The 16,443-nt window shown below is 46.2% G+C and overlaps 3 protein-coding genes across 3 annotated transcripts; 2 read left to right on the top strand and 1 right to left on the bottom strand.

Moving 5' to 3' along the window:
• Positions 1-428: 428 nt before the first annotated feature.
• On the bottom strand, positions 429-6,408 carry LOC128270433 (ubiquitin-conjugating enzyme E2 G1). Its single transcript, XM_053007830.1, has 4 exons — positions 6,377-6,408; positions 4,724-4,791; positions 3,902-4,004; positions 429-3,472 (listed from the first exon to the last, which is right to left on the bottom strand). Exons 1-4 carry the CDS (start codon positions 6,406-6,408, stop codon positions 3,118-3,120), a joined length of 558 nt encoding a protein of 185 aa, XP_052863790.1. The 3' UTR covers positions 429-3,117.
• On the top strand, positions 6,407-12,719 carry LOC128273321 (WD repeat-containing and planar cell polarity effector protein fritz). Its single transcript, XM_053011262.1, has 7 exons — positions 6,407-6,489; positions 8,274-9,015; positions 9,101-9,307; positions 9,368-10,190; positions 10,265-12,024; positions 12,091-12,280; positions 12,381-12,719. Exons 1-7 carry the CDS (start codon positions 6,407-6,409, stop codon positions 12,470-12,472), a joined length of 3,897 nt encoding a protein of 1,298 aa, XP_052867222.1. The 3' UTR covers positions 12,473-12,719.
• A 3,115-nt stretch (positions 12,720-15,834) lies between these two features.
• Positions 15,835-16,393, top strand: LOC128273907 (ribonuclease P protein subunit p21). Its single transcript, XM_053011979.1, has 2 exons — positions 15,835-16,109; positions 16,177-16,393. Exons 1-2 carry the CDS (start codon positions 15,889-15,891, stop codon positions 16,391-16,393), a joined length of 438 nt encoding a protein of 145 aa, XP_052867939.1. The 5' UTR covers positions 15,835-15,888.
• The last annotated feature ends 50 nt before the right edge of the window (positions 16,394-16,443 follow it).

Here is a 16,443-nt window from a genome sequence, read left to right on the forward strand (position 1 = left end):
AAATACTAGCGTGGAAAGCTTGGGAAATTGTCTAGTTTTGCTAGCAATATCAACGTGATTTTTTACATGTTTTCATATTCAACAGAGTGAGAAACGCACGGTAATGAATTCACTATACATTATGCTGTTTCTCAGCTTGTAAGATGGCAAACACTTTGAAACAGTCTAAACTAACTGATCAAAAACATCAAATGGTCAGTAATATGAGTTTTAATGGTAAAACAACCAAATATTGCAAAAATATTCGACCAAAGTGAGGCAGCAATCGGTAAAGTAACCAATCGTTATGTAAACGAAGGTCGTATTCATCATATTCAAGCTCGTGCCAATTCAAAACGAAAATGGTTTCCGTTTCTCTACAAAACCCCCACCCTAATTTCTTTCAAACGATTTAATGAAGATTGCATTTTGTGTATAGTTAACCTCAGCCAGCTATAGCCCTTCTTTATTTGTATTGTGTTTCAATGTTCTCACTTGTCCGCCTTGTGCATCTCAATTGGTTGATCTTTCGGTGTTCTTCCCATTATGCTTCTTCCTGGATTACGGTTCCTTCGACCACAACTGTGCGAAGGTAGGATAAGAAATGGAAAGTAGTTTCTGCCGAGACAATATCGCGCTAAAAACAAGGTATTGTAGAGCTAAAAGGAATATTGTTCATTATGCAGGCACCAGACAAAGTCTGCCACATGCATCAGACCAAATCTGTGACTCCTTCCTGATCTCTAACTAGTGTGGTTCATTTCAAGCGACCTTTGATGCCTTCAGGAACGTGCCGCAACGCATCTCTCTTTCCCTTGCCCTAAACCTATCTACGTTGTCTTTTACTATGCCAACGCATAGTGTTTAAACGGTATTTAGTCGCCTCAAACATTAATTACTGGTGACAATGTCACGCGTACCTCGACCCTCATCAGCTGCTGCTGCACACATTATGCTATATTCAATCTCAATTGTTATCTTTTCAGAAACAAGTTTTGCCGATCCGTTCTCGTTATCCCGTAGCCATCCTTGATGCAACAGGAATCATACGCACACAGACGATTATCATTTTTCACGGTTGGCCACGTGTCGTTGCTTGTCAGTCGTGTTTTATTGTGTTAGAAAATGGTTCCAATTTTCTAACCTCCCTTTCGCTAACTTTCTTTCGTTCGTACATATCTTCCACGAAGCGTACACACTGCACACAGGCACCGATTGATTTTCACAACCAGTTACCTATTTACCGATGTTATCCATTTGCATATTTACTGAGTCGCCTTACCGTGAATGCGAAGATCAGCTCCGGTTTAAGATCATTGATCCTTGTGTTCTAATATTTTACTGACATTCCTTTGCCTAATAATTACCATTGGTTATATTATACGCGTAATATAGTAAATCAAGGATAAAAGAAGCTTTACTAAACTTTTGCTATTTACACAATTGAGCGACTAAAATTGGCTCATCATGGAAACATGTGTACGACGTGTGTATCTTGTCTTGAGCTCTGCAGCAACAGTGTCCAATCATCAGCAGTTACAGTTCGAAGAAAATCATACAAAAGTGTTTACATAAATTACACTATTAGTCGTAGATGAATCCGATCTATGGATTGAGAGTCACGCATGAGATCACTGTGTGATCTGTACTCGAGTGCAGTGGCAAAACAGGAGATGCAAATAGAAAAGCGGAGCGTCTTGCACTCGACTAGTTTGCCCCGATGGTAATGGTACGGTATAAGCCCATACCAGGCTTTTGGTCAACGTTATTGGGTCATTTTCTGCTTTTATCGAATCGCCGATACTTGTTTTTTTTATGTTTTAGTTTTTATTAATGCTTTTTTCGCGTAGCTTCGCCATGCACGGTATTTGAGTAAATGTAAAAATTTAGGTTCCTGAGTTTTTCAAACATACTCATCTTGCTCATGCTAATCCATGACCATAATGATTGCGCAAACGGAAACAATCCTCTCACACGAATCGACTTCTTCTTGTCGCATCGATCCCTGTGTAAAGCGTAACATCCCGCTGCAGACTTTCGGCGCTGTTTTCGGATGTTTCTTTATCTTTGATAGCCCATTTTATGTTGGCGCTACAAATTTGCTAGGACCTTTTTAGATTCTTGATTGAATGCAGTTGAACGTTCCTAGCTTTCATAAAATCAAATCTCATTCTGGGCTAAAAGACAATCCATTTTAGTTGTTACTTGTGATAGGCGTGCTTGCATATCAAGTTGTTTACCTAAATTTCAAACTTGTTTTGTTGTTTGAAACTTGTGGCTCAGAAGTGATTTGACGGTAGATAAATTGGCAACAAAATAACGGCGGACATTTACCTAAGCAAAATCACGTTGCAAGGAAGCGAAAAACAAAAGTTTGCGTTGCCCTGGTGTTTGGTCACTTCCTATTTGGCGCCTGAGCTAAATCGACCATCGTAATTATGCCACCTTTACAGGTAGCATTCAGTCGGTTCTTATTATTTTCCAGTCAACTAAGACTGAAAAACTGACTTTGTATTGTAAAACGAGCACATGGAATCCTCGTGCCTCGACAACAGAAGCAATCGCTCTGCTGCAATCGTTTCATTTTGGTGAAAACGAACCATGTCTGGTGGCCTCCCCCACAGGATACGCCTTTTTTTCGTTTAGCCGACGGTTCTTAGTTTTCTAAGTAAATCGATTCGTTAAAGGTTCTACTTTACGATCACAGACCCACAATAATCCAAATTTAGCAGTAGTAGCGGTCGGTGGCATAGCTATTGCACTCTGAAGCGCCATCGTTCGTTTATCTGTTCAGCCATCTTCCATCAAACCCACCGCGGTTTCTCTCCCTTGTATAGCGTAGTGGCTAGGCGCTCCGTGGCTTTGTTCTCATTGCCATTCCATTTCTAACTAATAACCGTGTTCCCAACCAATCTCCGCACTCAACCACAGATAGCTAAGAGCGACCGGTGTCGTTGCCGTAGCAGTTCTAGTAATAGTCGTAGTATATAAGAAGGATAGATACAGTGGTGGTAGACGAGATAACGGCTGTTTAGATGCACTTCCATGATTTTCTTTCGTTCATTTAAGGTAAGTGTAATCGTACAATAATTAATCAATAAATATAAGACAATTTTAAAAAAAGCATTATAAATCCTACTAACAATCTTCCTGACTCTTTCGAACACATCGCGCTACCTTTCGTTTAAATTCGGGATACGCCTCTCGCCATTCCTTCGCCGCGTCCACGTTGGCCGGTGATTCATCGTTCGGATCGGCCAACATCGATATGACCGATATCAGGATTGTTTCGACGGTGTGCACGGGCAGCCAGCGTTCCGACGCTTTCTCGTAGCCCCACTTGTCGTCGCCCGGCTCGTGTAGGATGCTTATGCACACATCACCATTGCGGTCGATGTTTGGGTGCCAGATTTCTGTGACAAACTTCATGCGCGGCGGCCTTAGCGGGTACTCTTTGGGAAAGTGCAAATGTGCCTTGAAAAAACCACCCTCACTGGAAGAAATTCAAACAGATTTACTGATTAAGGCACAACAATTCACTAAAAGAAATCAAATCGATCAGCTACTATTCGATAAATGTTGTTCAAAATAAGCTGTATTCATCAACTAAAAAGCTTTCAAAGTTAATGTTCATCATATATTGATTATTTGCTCTTGGCTGCATGGTTTAGCTGTTGTCGGTTGTATAAATCGATCGAACATGAATCCAACCGATAGTTATATACAACGAACATTACTTTACCTAAACTAAAGAACACTTGCACTAAGTGAGTAAATTGCAAATGCTTTCTCGTTAAGGCAATTCGCTAAGAGCAAAATGCACACAAATTAATTAGTTTGAATTTTCGATTTTTTGTGGAATAATGACGCAACCTACTATACCATGGATCATACATGTTTGAAACTCGCAATAAATACTTACTACAGCGTATCTGGAGGTCCGATAATTAACACTTCCCATCGAAAGATATCATTATCATCGATTAAACCGGCCGAAAATCCTTCAACAGGATTTTTGCTCAGTTCTAAAATGAGAACGGAAATGAAGAATACAAAGTTAAGAAATATTGTCAAACTATTCACATAATATACCCGTATGCTAATTATAAGATAATCTTTTGTATATACTCCAGCAACCCATCCGAAGCTCACAAGAGGTCATTGATCAGATAATTTACTGCAAAAAAAAACGTTGAAAGCAGCGCTTCGCTTCTGTGTGCGTGTGAAATCCCTTTGCCGGCTCTTCAAAGCCAGGTTAGTAATGCACGGAAATTTGCACCATTATTTTGAAGTTTGCGTGCCAATTCTCGTACAAATTCCCAATGTCAAAGTTCCTGCCATGCGTTGCTCCTTTCTGGCTAATGGCTTTGCATAAATTCAAGAGGGCAATAACACGGATGTCGGTCGGTACGGCTGATGCTGCCACACATCTGCCGCAGCGCACAACAAAGGACTGTCTGTCTGCCGAACAACAACGAGAGCAAACAACAATCTGATCGACGGAACGACAGACCGGCCCGACCGGGATTAGTGGCACACCGTGACCGTGTCCGGCAAGGAATCGAATCGAAAATTATTCAATGGACGATGAAACGAACAAACGACGAACCATCGGACGGACGGATGGACGATCGAACGCACAGTCACGGGCTGTCGGGGCGAGCGAGGATGAACGTTAAAATCGCAATTAAATAGACGGGCTTGATGATGTCGACCGTACGGTCGAACGAGCCAGCAAACAGACTATACTTTGCTAGGAGCTGTCGGACTCGAACTGTTTCACGCGGTGCAATTGGTAGCCCTGGCCGAACGCTTCCGGTGAATTCGCCGAACGATGACCGGCAATTTGACAGCACACCAACTGTCAAACCAGCAGGGCGAACTCACCACTTGCTCAGCTGAGCGCTCCGAAGGAATGAGCAATTGTGAGTCGGAGGGATATTTATTAGCTTCGAGAACTAAGATGGCATGATAAAGGACTGGAAAAACAATTACTATTTACTGCGTTTCCGGTAGGTTCGCTCGTTTCGTAAATTTTTCAAATTTCGCCAGGATAATCCATTTTCACCACTCTCCACCGGTAGGTGCAAAAGTATTCCACAAAGTGTAGAGAAAATTTGACAACCTTCGTCGAACGAACGCGCGCATTCAAATGTTTACTTTCCGTGCGGTGCGCAAAATAGCACAAAATATTCAGTTACTTCGTGCAATACTCCTGAACGGACAAAGTGCGTTGTTGCATCGTTTCAGTGTCAGTGTTTTCGGTTTGTTTCGATGGAATTTATCAAATGAATCCGCGTGTGATTTACGAAACCATCGATGCGTTGTTCGAGCGAATCGGCAAATCGGTTCGCACGAAGAATCCTGATCAACCTGCCAACCGTAAGTAGCCAATAAATTGATTCGCATAATGCTGCTTAGCATTGTTTTACGATATAAATCGGTGTCTGTGGTCAAGAAACAATGATCATTCAGTTTCGCACCAGCGCAGCCACTATTTCCTGAAAGAGTCCTTTTTCTTTATCTTTTCGATCACATGTTGTTGAATGTTCCCCAATAATTTGATTCTACTTGTCGTCCACCTTTTGGAACAATCTTCGAGAATAAGCTATCTTGCCTATCAATCCACGCCGGAATATGAATCTAGCTTCAACTCGACACCATAAACAGCTGCACACCTGTGTGCTGCGATCCGTTGTATGTATTGTTCCGCATCGTAAATGATGCAACGGTCTTGGGGAAGGGTGGGGCAAGGTGCGAGCCGCGGCGTCGAGCCCGACGAAGATCGCGATCGTGAAACGCCAAAACTGACAGCGGGCTCGCCAGCCACCAGTTCAGTCAGTTAGCCCGTGGAACGTAGAAAGATGGCTCCCTAATTGAGTCGCACGCTTGGCCGAACAATCAACAGGTTGTCGTTGCAGGGATCAGACTCAACTTTGAACGGATTTGCTTCCGGCAACCGATCGGATCGGATCGGAGTGTGTGTCATGTGCAAAGTGGTCACAGGTGAATACAAATCTACCGAGAAAGTGTGGTCTCTGGATCGGAGCAAAAAGTGGCTGCTCGGCGAATTTCTCACCGTGAGAAAGTGGCTCTCCCGTTGCTTCGAAATCGGTGTGTTGTGCCTTACCAGTGTGTTGTGCCGATGTGTGTTAGTGTTCTTAGTGCACGACCGCCGAGTAATAAGTGATCGCCAAGGGCCACTCGCGGCCGAATCGTCGATTACAACTATGCTTTTGAGTCGGCAGCACAACGGCAGTGCGGTGCGGTAACGAAAAGGCCGTGTCTTCGTTACGCAGCACATCGTCATCGTCATCGATCCTCGGCAGCAGAATGAAGGAGTAACGAAGGGTTGCTGCCCAAGACGCACACATACGCGCGGCAGTTGTTTACATACCAGAAGTACGTCGTGCAGACGAAGCGCATCATGCTGACGCTACTGACCGAACTGCGGTTCTGGTCCACCAGAGAGGACATCGTCATCAAGGATACCGATCTGGGCACGACGAAGTAAGGACTGTGGATCAACAATATGATCAAGACCCAAGGGAAACTAAACCATGAACAAACGGATTAAAATAATCTCCCCTTCAAGCATGCGATCGCACTCAAGACCGCTGAATGGCTTTGCTCTAAGATTTAAAGGTTTCCTAATCGATTACGCCAAAACATACAGAAAAAAGCCTTTCAAACGCAGACCAGACACGCGCTTTTCGGGAGTTCACTTTCCCATCGTGTACCGTCTTCGTCGTGCATAATTTGGTTCGCCGTTTTTTTTTTGCCTATTCTCGGTGCCACATTGCTACGAATGCAATAAAGTTGGAATCGGGTTCGGAGGAGGATGAAACTAAAAAAAAACAGAAACTATAACCCCACTCCGAGTGCGCCAAATGAAGAGGTGCTTCGTCGTCGCACGGTGCAGTGCGGTGCTTTAAATCTATTGTCTTTTGTCGTCGGTGGGGAGGATCTGGACTGTGGTTTGGCGCTGCTTGTTCACGGTGCTGCGGTTTTTACCATAGAGACTTCCCATCGTGCACCCGGGCGGGCGACCCCACAGTGGGAAGCAGGTGATTTTATGCGCGGCGATGCAAGCCCCCGCATTAAATAAGAGAAAAATAGCACTACAGAAAAGCTAGTCGCACTTTACGATGCGACACGCCGGGGGATCATCCCACCGATTGGATGGAAGCGCCGCGTTTTGAGAAGAAGGCCACAAGAAGGCGCGCTACGGCTTGGCGCAAGGTGTTTCGATAATTATTTTCCCGCCCCAACTAACAAAATACACACAATTAGCCATCTACGCGGGGGCCGTACCGCGAGTGGCGACATGATGTGGTAGTTGGTTTGGTGGTGGTCATCGCATTGTTTCGATGCAAATTTGGGTGTATCTGGTAAATGGAAAGGCTTACCTGTTACGACTTAGCTGAACCGTGAACCGCGAAAGGGAACGTGAGCTTCGTTGCGACGATCGATGATCGAAAGCTATCTGCTCCCGGTCCCCCTCCTAGACCGCGAACCGCGTGGGTTTGCGGGAAGAATTATGTTCACGGCAGAGCCGTGTGCCGCCTTCGTAGCAAGAAATGATTTATGCTAAATAGCATGATCAATCAGGTTGCGATGCAACGCGCTTGGGCAAGTGCATACACCTTGCTCTCCTTGCTATACACCTGCGGCAGGGCAACATCTTGATCGTGGGTACACCCTCCACGCGAAGAGAACGCGATGGCGATGCGTGCTCGTGATCTGCAATTAAAATATACCGTTTGTCCATCATTATTATAGCGCCGGGGCGCAGTGGTAGAGCTCGGCACGGTAAAGGTCATTGTAAAAGGGCGGCGGTAATCATAATTGTAGCGCATACCCGGACAAGCAACCCGACCAAGAACCTACACCGATCGCCACCCGTGCACGTATTTACGGGCATGCTCATCGGCCAAGAACCATCGCATGCATATCCGTGGAAACAATGTATTATACACAGTGGGATGTATAATTGAAAAAATTAAACATTACCCCACTTGAGCGTGAAAGCACGATGATCAGCACGATGATTTGTGGTGGCGAGTGGATTGATAGAATAATGCAGAACGTGTTGTGATTATGATTAAACATTTTCAAAACGTTCGGAATTCAGTGCAATATTGTCAACACCTTGTTAAACGAGTTCTCCCGCGGAAACCCTTATGCAAATTCATCGACATAGGAAACAGAAACCAAGCAATCTGGCAGGCAAATTGGAGACTAGCACCAGGTGAACATGGTCCACAGTTCACGTTACCTATTTCTTTTTGTAGATATTACGACAAAAAGCTCGAATCAAGCCGAACGCTGTACGGTGAAGGAAAGCGTCAGTACTGTGAGTCGCGTGGCCTAAAATGGAGCTTGGACAACAAGAAGCCAAACAAATTGCGCCACTCGCTTCGTATGCTGGAGGAAGAGCTGCGCCAACGGCGGCTCGTGTACTGCAAATGGAAGAACAACGTTATCCTGCAGCTGATGCTGTCCAATGGGCTGCTGATTTACGTCTCGATAAACCCGTTCACCGGCGACATATGTCGGATCTACTTCGACAAGTATCTGATCGGCAAGCTGGTGTCGGAGCACATCACCGACGTGGTGATAACACAGAATCACATTCTGGTAGCGTACCACGAGAATCAGATAACGTTCGTGCAGCTACAGAAACCAACCACCCGCAAGAACCACCCGGAGAAGATCAGTCTGATGGAGCCGAAAATCTGCAACGTGCTGCTGAGCGGTGCCGGCTCCTCGTCGCGCAAGGTTCCCAAACGGCTGGTGTGTAGCAGTAGCCTCAATCTGGTGATCGTCTGGACGAAATCGTCCCAGAACGAGGTGTACCCTTGGCGGCCCACCATTAAGGATCAGGATCGGGCCAATCTGCACGTCTACAAACTGGCCGGCGCACGGATGGAGCTGCTTTGCTACTACTGGACCGAGTACGATCCGATTTCGGTGCAATTTTCACTGCTCAACGACTACCAGGTGCACTGCGTTGAGCAGAAGATTTCCAAAAAGGTAGATCCCCCAACGTGGAACCATTGTTAGCAGCGGTCCTTAACGGTTTTTCTTCCATTCATTTCACCGGTGGCACCTGTGGCAGGGTGAGGTAACGATTGACAGTTGCATTTATCAAATCAACAAAACGAAGATGCGGCGTGTTGCGGTCACCTCCATTCCACTCCAAACGCAGGTTTGCTGCAACGCACTCAGTCCCGACCACGAGAAGCTTATGCTCGGCTGCATCGACGGTTCGATCGTCCTGTTCGACGAAGGCCGTGGTATCACACACCTCGTGAAGGCCGCTTTCGTAAGTGTTGCGAACAATCCTTTCCCGTCTCGCGGCTTATCGATGAATCGCTCGTTTTAGATTCCTACGTACGTTGCGTGGCACAGCGACTCGTCGGTGGTGGTGATAGCGAACGAAAAGTGCCAACTTCAGTGCTTCGACATTGCGCTCTCCTGCGTGCGGATGCAGTTGCTGAGTGACGAAGACGCCATTCCGTCCGGTACCTTCGACCTGTCGAACCATTTCGGTCACCCGCACGCCCCAACCCTCAATCTGGCGCGATTGTGTTGGACCCGCAAGCCAGAACTCGCTGATCACAGTGAACCGTACGCAACGACCGATTCGTTCCTCTTATGTGCCTTCGAGCAGGGTCCACTGGCATGCGTACGCTTTGTCGGCGGCGCTGGACTCAAGGGAGACGTGCACACGTCCGGGCTCACGGCGGATGTGTTGGTGCACAAATATATTTCGTTGGATCAGGTCGAAAAGGCGATCAACATCCTACTCAGCCTCAACTGGGACACGTACGGTGCAATGTGTCTACTGTCGCTGCACCGGATAGCGAACTATATCTTCAAACAACCCCTCGGCACTGAGCGAGAACTACAGCTGCAGAAAGCCCTGGGCAGCTTTTTGGTGCCCGTGAAGGCACTGTGCTACGAAACGGAGCAAGAGTTTGGCGATCAGGTGAATGACTTAACTTTAAAGTTTTTTCACCACCTGCTGCGCAACAAATCCTACAACAAGGCGTTCAGTTTGGCGATCGACATTAACGATGCAGATCTGTTTCTGAAGCTGCACGACAAAGCCAAACTGGACGGCGATCCGGAATTGGCGCGAGAAGCTTTACGGAAGGTGGAGGATATTAATCGTATCTGCACCGACCGATCGAGTGACAGTGAACGTAAGGAACAACTTGGGAAGAGGAGTGATCCTCTGAACTTGTTATTATCATCCTTTTTTTTCGCTATGCTTTAGATTCCCTATGCTCGAATTCGTCCTGTTCGATGTGTGCGGATAGTTTCGATGACGACGAGGAGGACGATGATGGCAACGATGCTGGCGACGGTGAGGAGGACGGTTGTGCTGATGAAGAGGACGAAAGCGAAGCAGGCAGAGAAGAAGACGCTGACGAGGCGTTCGAGGTAGAAATTGCCCGACGAAGTGAACGGCCGCCCGTAAATGGAGTTCGCCGCCGAGAAACCATTGACAGAAAAGGACGATCAAGCGACGGCCGGTCGGCACATGTCGGGACAACAACAAATGCGGCTGATGTTGGTGAACGAAGTTTTAGGACATTCTCAACCTCATCCAGCTCCTCGAAATCATCACAAACCCATCAGAATCCCGGCTGGCGGGGTAGGAAGGACGAACGACCGAACGGAATGGCAACAGCAAAGTCGCTCGCGCATCCTCCGTTACCGCAGATGGTGGACGGATCACCGTTGGCAATGGGTGCGAGTAGATCGCTGCACGTCAACAAACCACAAACGGACTACTTCGTACAGCAAGATCGGCCACCGTTACCGTATGTCGCCAAAAACGCGTCTCACCATATGTCGGCCGCTGGAATTACCCCATTCGCCATACAACGAAGCCAAACAGCCATGGCCCTAAAGCTATCGAAACAGCAGCAGGCACGGATAGCGGAGAGTAAGCTGAGGGGCAAATCTCTCAGCTCGAGCAACCTACTGTTGCTGGCGGATGAAGGAGGATCTTGCGGATTGGTAACACCTGCGATGACTACCAACCGTCCCCGGCAGCTGGTGAATCCTCGTGAAAAAGCGGCCCGCTTTCGGCTTTATTCGTCCAACGCCAACAGTCTATCGATGGATCAGTTGGACGTTTCGAATCGAACGGTTAGCCGTGGGCTACCGAGTTCGGTTGCTCCACCCCCACTGTACAGCGCTGATTATGGCGAGGCGAGAACCGGAGGGCAACCGATGACCAGTGCACGCTTTATTGGACCTCCACCCGCTTATCATCATCAAGATCCGTTGCACTTGGTGCAACAACCGCAACAACCACATCAGCAGCACGTGGTTATCGATGTCGTTCCTAAACCTCCTGCGAGCAGTGCGTTTGGTGGGATCCCAACACACCCGGTAGGAGGATATCCGTCGCAAGGCATCCAAGCCAATGGCGGCATGCTTTCGGGTGGGGTGGCATCTTCGCATACAGCGCCCGTTAGTATCCTCGATCAAACGATCGGCATTCCGCTGGTACAAGATGAGCCGGATTTCGTTCGACGAGCGGGTCGAAAACCGCAACCTTGGTTCAATGCCGTCGCAGGAGCTCCGACGAGCAGCTCGAACAGTAATAACGCCCCTCGCACCATCATTCACCAATACCCGCTGATTTCGGGAAACATTCCGTCGAAACTTCAGCTACAACAGCAGCACCACCACCACCAGCAACCGTTCGAGTTGCAGCTCACAACGGCCGCGATGGGAAAATATGGGACGAGAAAAAAGCTTGACACTCCGACGGCTTCGATCCTATCCAATGGAGGCGGTCTCGCGGGCGCGGGACAGGCGGCAGTGAATCCCGGCGGGATTGGCAACGGTCCTGGGGGTCTAAGTGGTGTCACCAGTCACCACCACCTGATGGTGGTCGGTGGTAACTCGGCGGGCGGAAGCAGTGGAGCATCCTCCTCCTCGTCCGCCATCACGAAGCGCGATGGAGGCGAAAAGAATAAGGTTAAATTCTCTGACACCGTCACGGTTGCCGTTGTGCCGGTAAGCTTGGCGCTAGATGCACTCAAAAAAAAGCACGATTTAAAATGAGTTTTCCCCGATCACTAGGAAATACCGCGGAAGGAGAAGCTGATTGTGGAAAAGCTTCGAAAACAACCAATGATGCTGCCGACCGGTGGTGGGAGTTCGGTAGGCTACGGACCGTTTTCCATTGCTGATCCCAAACGGGAGCTGGCAGAAAGTTTACCGCTGTGCCATCCGAACGAAGACTACTTGAAGGACTTCACACCGATGCAAGGTAGAACCGCCGCCGGATAGAAATTATCCAGCCCCTTTTGCTGACGGAAATAATGGAAAACTATATTTTGGTTGTTTGGTGTGGTCTTCTATCATTACAGATCTTATCAGCAACGGTAACGGGGAAATGGAGAAAAAGGAAGAAGAAAAAAAGGTTCCCAACATTAAAGTTGTGCACTTTGGGGTGGTCTAGCGTGATGACGGTGTCATGCGGGATGACAAAACGGTCCCAGGGACGAAACGAAACAGTATTTTGTGTATGGTTTTACAGGTTGTGTACATTAACTGTGTATTTATGTTATTTTACAAATTTTATGTTCAATTGTTGTCCGTCCAATGTTGCTTGCTTCCGGTTGAAGTGCAAACAGTTTTTTTGTGTTGTATATTTATTGATAATCTTACTTTATTTTACTTAATAAGTACGCGTAGTAGGTATGAAAAGGAGCCAAGGAAATAAAAGCCTTAGATTGGGTATGAAGCTAAGTTCTTTTAAGTTCGATGTTTTATTTCTGTCAATTTAAATTTTTTGAATCGATTACTGTCTTCATATTGATTGTATTTATGTCATCATTTTGAATTCGTCGTACTAATGTTAGCATTCGAGGGTGAGTGAATCATGATGAGTGATCATAAGTTCGTTACCACGACAATTCTAATGAGTAAGCTGAATGATTCCTCAAGAGACGCGGGCGCTAATAGTTTAGTAGTTGATTCTGCTCTCTCCCAATTCGTACTGGTGGGGCCACACGAAGCGTAAACACTCGACTGACATTAATCTAAAAAGCTAAATTGTTTGCGCTTATGTAAAAACGTTTATGAGTCCGCGGAGACGTAAAAACAAGTCTAAAACCGAGCGTAAACACTGTTACATACAGAGGATAATGTAAGTTCTTATTTGCTGGCACAGCAACAAAATCTAAAAAAACAGATAAAGTTATTCAGAAATCAACTCTTCGATTTCTCGGCCCAAAAACATGATTGTAAACACTGTTTTATATTTTAAGCCGCTACACGACATTATAAATTAATTTTACGCTCGGTTTTACGCTTCGTGTGGCCCCCAGATATACAGTTTATAAGTCGTGATTTTTCAACAACGTTTTGAGAGTAGAATTATTTCCTGAAGTCGTTCGTTCCATATCTTTTCTCTCAAGTACTGAACATGGTGTAAAAATTTACTTACGCCAATAAATCTCGCTCATTAATAAATCTCCCATACGCTATAATAAATCTCCCTCTTGAAAATGAAATGATCTTAAAGAAGCCTTACTCTGCCGACAGGTACATGTTGACATTTTCCGCTGACAATCAAGGTAGCCGTCACTTCGTACAAAGTAAATATCAAGAGCAGTAGGAGTGAAAAAGCGGTATTCAAGCTCGTCGCGTAGGAGAATCAATCGAAACTCAAAAACTACTCTCTAAATTCTGTCTGGAGGCGTATTATTCTTAGCGCTGAATATCTAAAGCGCAGTGAAGTATTCAATTGTTTCTCAATTGCACAGTGAAAAGGTTTCCCTTCGTGAACGATTCTCGTCACACACGAGACAAGTTTATCGCTCAACAAGACTACGGTGACAGATCGCATCTCCGTCTTCGTCTAATTGTCCATTTATTTGTCTCGAAATGGAAGAACAAAATGAACGGCAAGTGAAATCCAAGTGCGTGATCTTCAACGAAATTGTAACGCATTTTCTCACTGCAGACAGTGCGCTATCTGCTGGGAGCAACTGGATGATACAGCAAGGATCCTGCAGTGTAGGCATCAATTTCATGATGAGTGCATCGATCGATGGTTCCAGGAGTCCACATCCTGTCCAACCTGTCGTCATCCAAGGTCAAACGTCTACCATCCTATCTATTCCATTCTCTTGGAACGCGAATATCACGAATTGGAGAACGACTCCAATCTCTTGGAACAAGAAGATCATGAATTGGAGAACGAGTCCTATCTCTTGGAACCAGAAGATTATGAACTGGAGAACGATTCCAATCTCTTGGAACCAGAAGATTATGAACTGGAGAACGATTCTAATATCTTGGAACAAGAAGATCATGAATTGGAGAACGAGTCCTATCTCTTGGAAGATTATGAACTGGAGAACGATTCCAATATCTTGGAACAAGAAGATCATGAACTGGAGACCGATTTCGGGTTCTTGGAACCAGTCAATGATGAGTTGGAGACCGATTACGGGTTCGTGGAACCAGTCAATGATGAGTTGGAGACCGATTACGGGTTCGTGGAACCAGTCAATGATGGGTTGGAGACCGATTTCATGTTCTTGGAAATGAACATTGACAATTTAGGATGAAAATAAATATGTATTCTTTTTCGCTCATCGAGCGGGCCGTCAACGTGGAGAAAGCCAGAGATGCTGCTGAGGACTCCGTGCGATTAGTACAGCGCTGGATGGAGGAGATCTCTCTCTCTCTCTCTCTCTCTTGCCCGAGAAAAGGCGGAGGTCCTCGTCATCAGTAGCCATAAAGGGGGACGTCCTCACACGAGCATTATCGTCGGTGACCGGGTCTTCTGCCAATCGAAACAGATGATTCGGTACCTCGGGATACAGCATGACCATCTGCGATGAAGACCGCACATAGCATACGTGATGGAACGAGCCAACCGGGTAACGCGAGTACTGCAAGCTCTGATGGACCGCTGTGGAGCAACGAGCGGCCGACGCAGACTGATCACGAATGCGGTGATCTCGATCGCCCGGTGTGGAGCCCCGCTATGGGTGCAGCGACCCACCGGCCTCGACATACAGCTTGGCGCAGTGTTTCCTACACCGTGGCCACGGTTCTCGCCAGCATGCCGCTCATCATATTGTTGCGGCAAGAGGATATGTTGGCCACGTTTGCTCAACTTTATTGGGTTTACACTTAGTTTACCGTTTGTTGTTAACCACTTTGTTAATCCTTGCTAACCGTTTGTTGTGTAGAGCAAGAGCGGCATTGCAACTGACTGACAGATCCCTGGCGGAGCTGAGACTTTTGTTTACACTTTTATATTCGCGGTTTGTGAATGTCCGTAGTATAAGTGTAGATCTATAAGTACTATGTAAAATACTAAATAAAGAGCGATGATACATCGCGATCCTGCTCCCCTGCTTTACCAGATAGGCCCTGTCGGGATGTTTCCCACATTGGGAAATTTATTTAAAAAAAAGCACTGCAACAAAATCTAAAAAAAAAACAGAAAATAATATTCAGAAATCAACTTACCTCTTCGATTTCAATTTTCTGGGACCAAAAACACGAATGTAGACACATTTCGGTGATCGGTGGTTCGGTGGTTTCTATATTTTAAGCCTGCCACACGAAGCATAAAAGATTTAACATTATAAATGAATTATACGCTCGCTTTTACGCTTCTTGTGGCCCTCAGAAACATAATTTTGGAGTTTTGAACGTCTTTCAAGTGAGCTAAACCTAACCTCTCTTAAACCGATCCACCACTTGTTGTGTGGTGAGTTTTTTCAATTTTGTGGTGAAATTTTGCCCATATGACAGCTGTTTGTTTTCCTTTTACCGGCAAACGCACGCATCAACGGAGCACAACAGATTGGTCGCTGCTTTTCAGTGTTATTAATTGATATCTGGCCTCTAATGTCCGCCGGTGAGAAGAAGCCAGCATCCCAAAATGGCACACAACCTGTGGCAACAAATGAAAAAAAGAAGCAAGCAAAACTTTGTGCCGGTCGTGAGACTTACGAAAGAATGAACTTTCTGTACCAGGCCGCAACAATGATGTCAAGCTCTAACCCACAGCTTGCAGCATACTATGGCAAATTGACCAAATCGGTCGGCAAGAAAGCGGTACTGCGAATGTGAGTATCTTTTCCTTGCCTAAGGCGGGTGAGGTTTGTACATCTTTCTCCTTCGCTTCGCTTGCAGGGAACCAGCAATCAAGCGTACGCTTTGTGTGCGCTGCGGTGTCCACTTGAATCCCGGCTTTACGGCGGATATTCACGATTATCGACACAAGAAACTGTGCTACCTACAAGTTGACTGCAAGCTGTGTGGGTTTTCGAAGCGATTCTATAACCACAAAAACCATCACCTATGGTTGGACAATCCACAATCGATTGTTGAACGAGTGGAGTTTTCGTAGGGCAGCGTAGTTACTTTCGTACACGCTTGGCCCGTGAAATGTTGTGATAT

Source organism: Anopheles cruzii, chromosome 3 (assembly GCF_943734635.1).
Source record: "Anopheles cruzii chromosome 3, idAnoCruzAS_RS32_06, whole genome shotgun sequence".
NCBI lineage: Eukaryota > Metazoa > Arthropoda > Insecta > Diptera > Culicidae > Anopheles > Anopheles cruzii.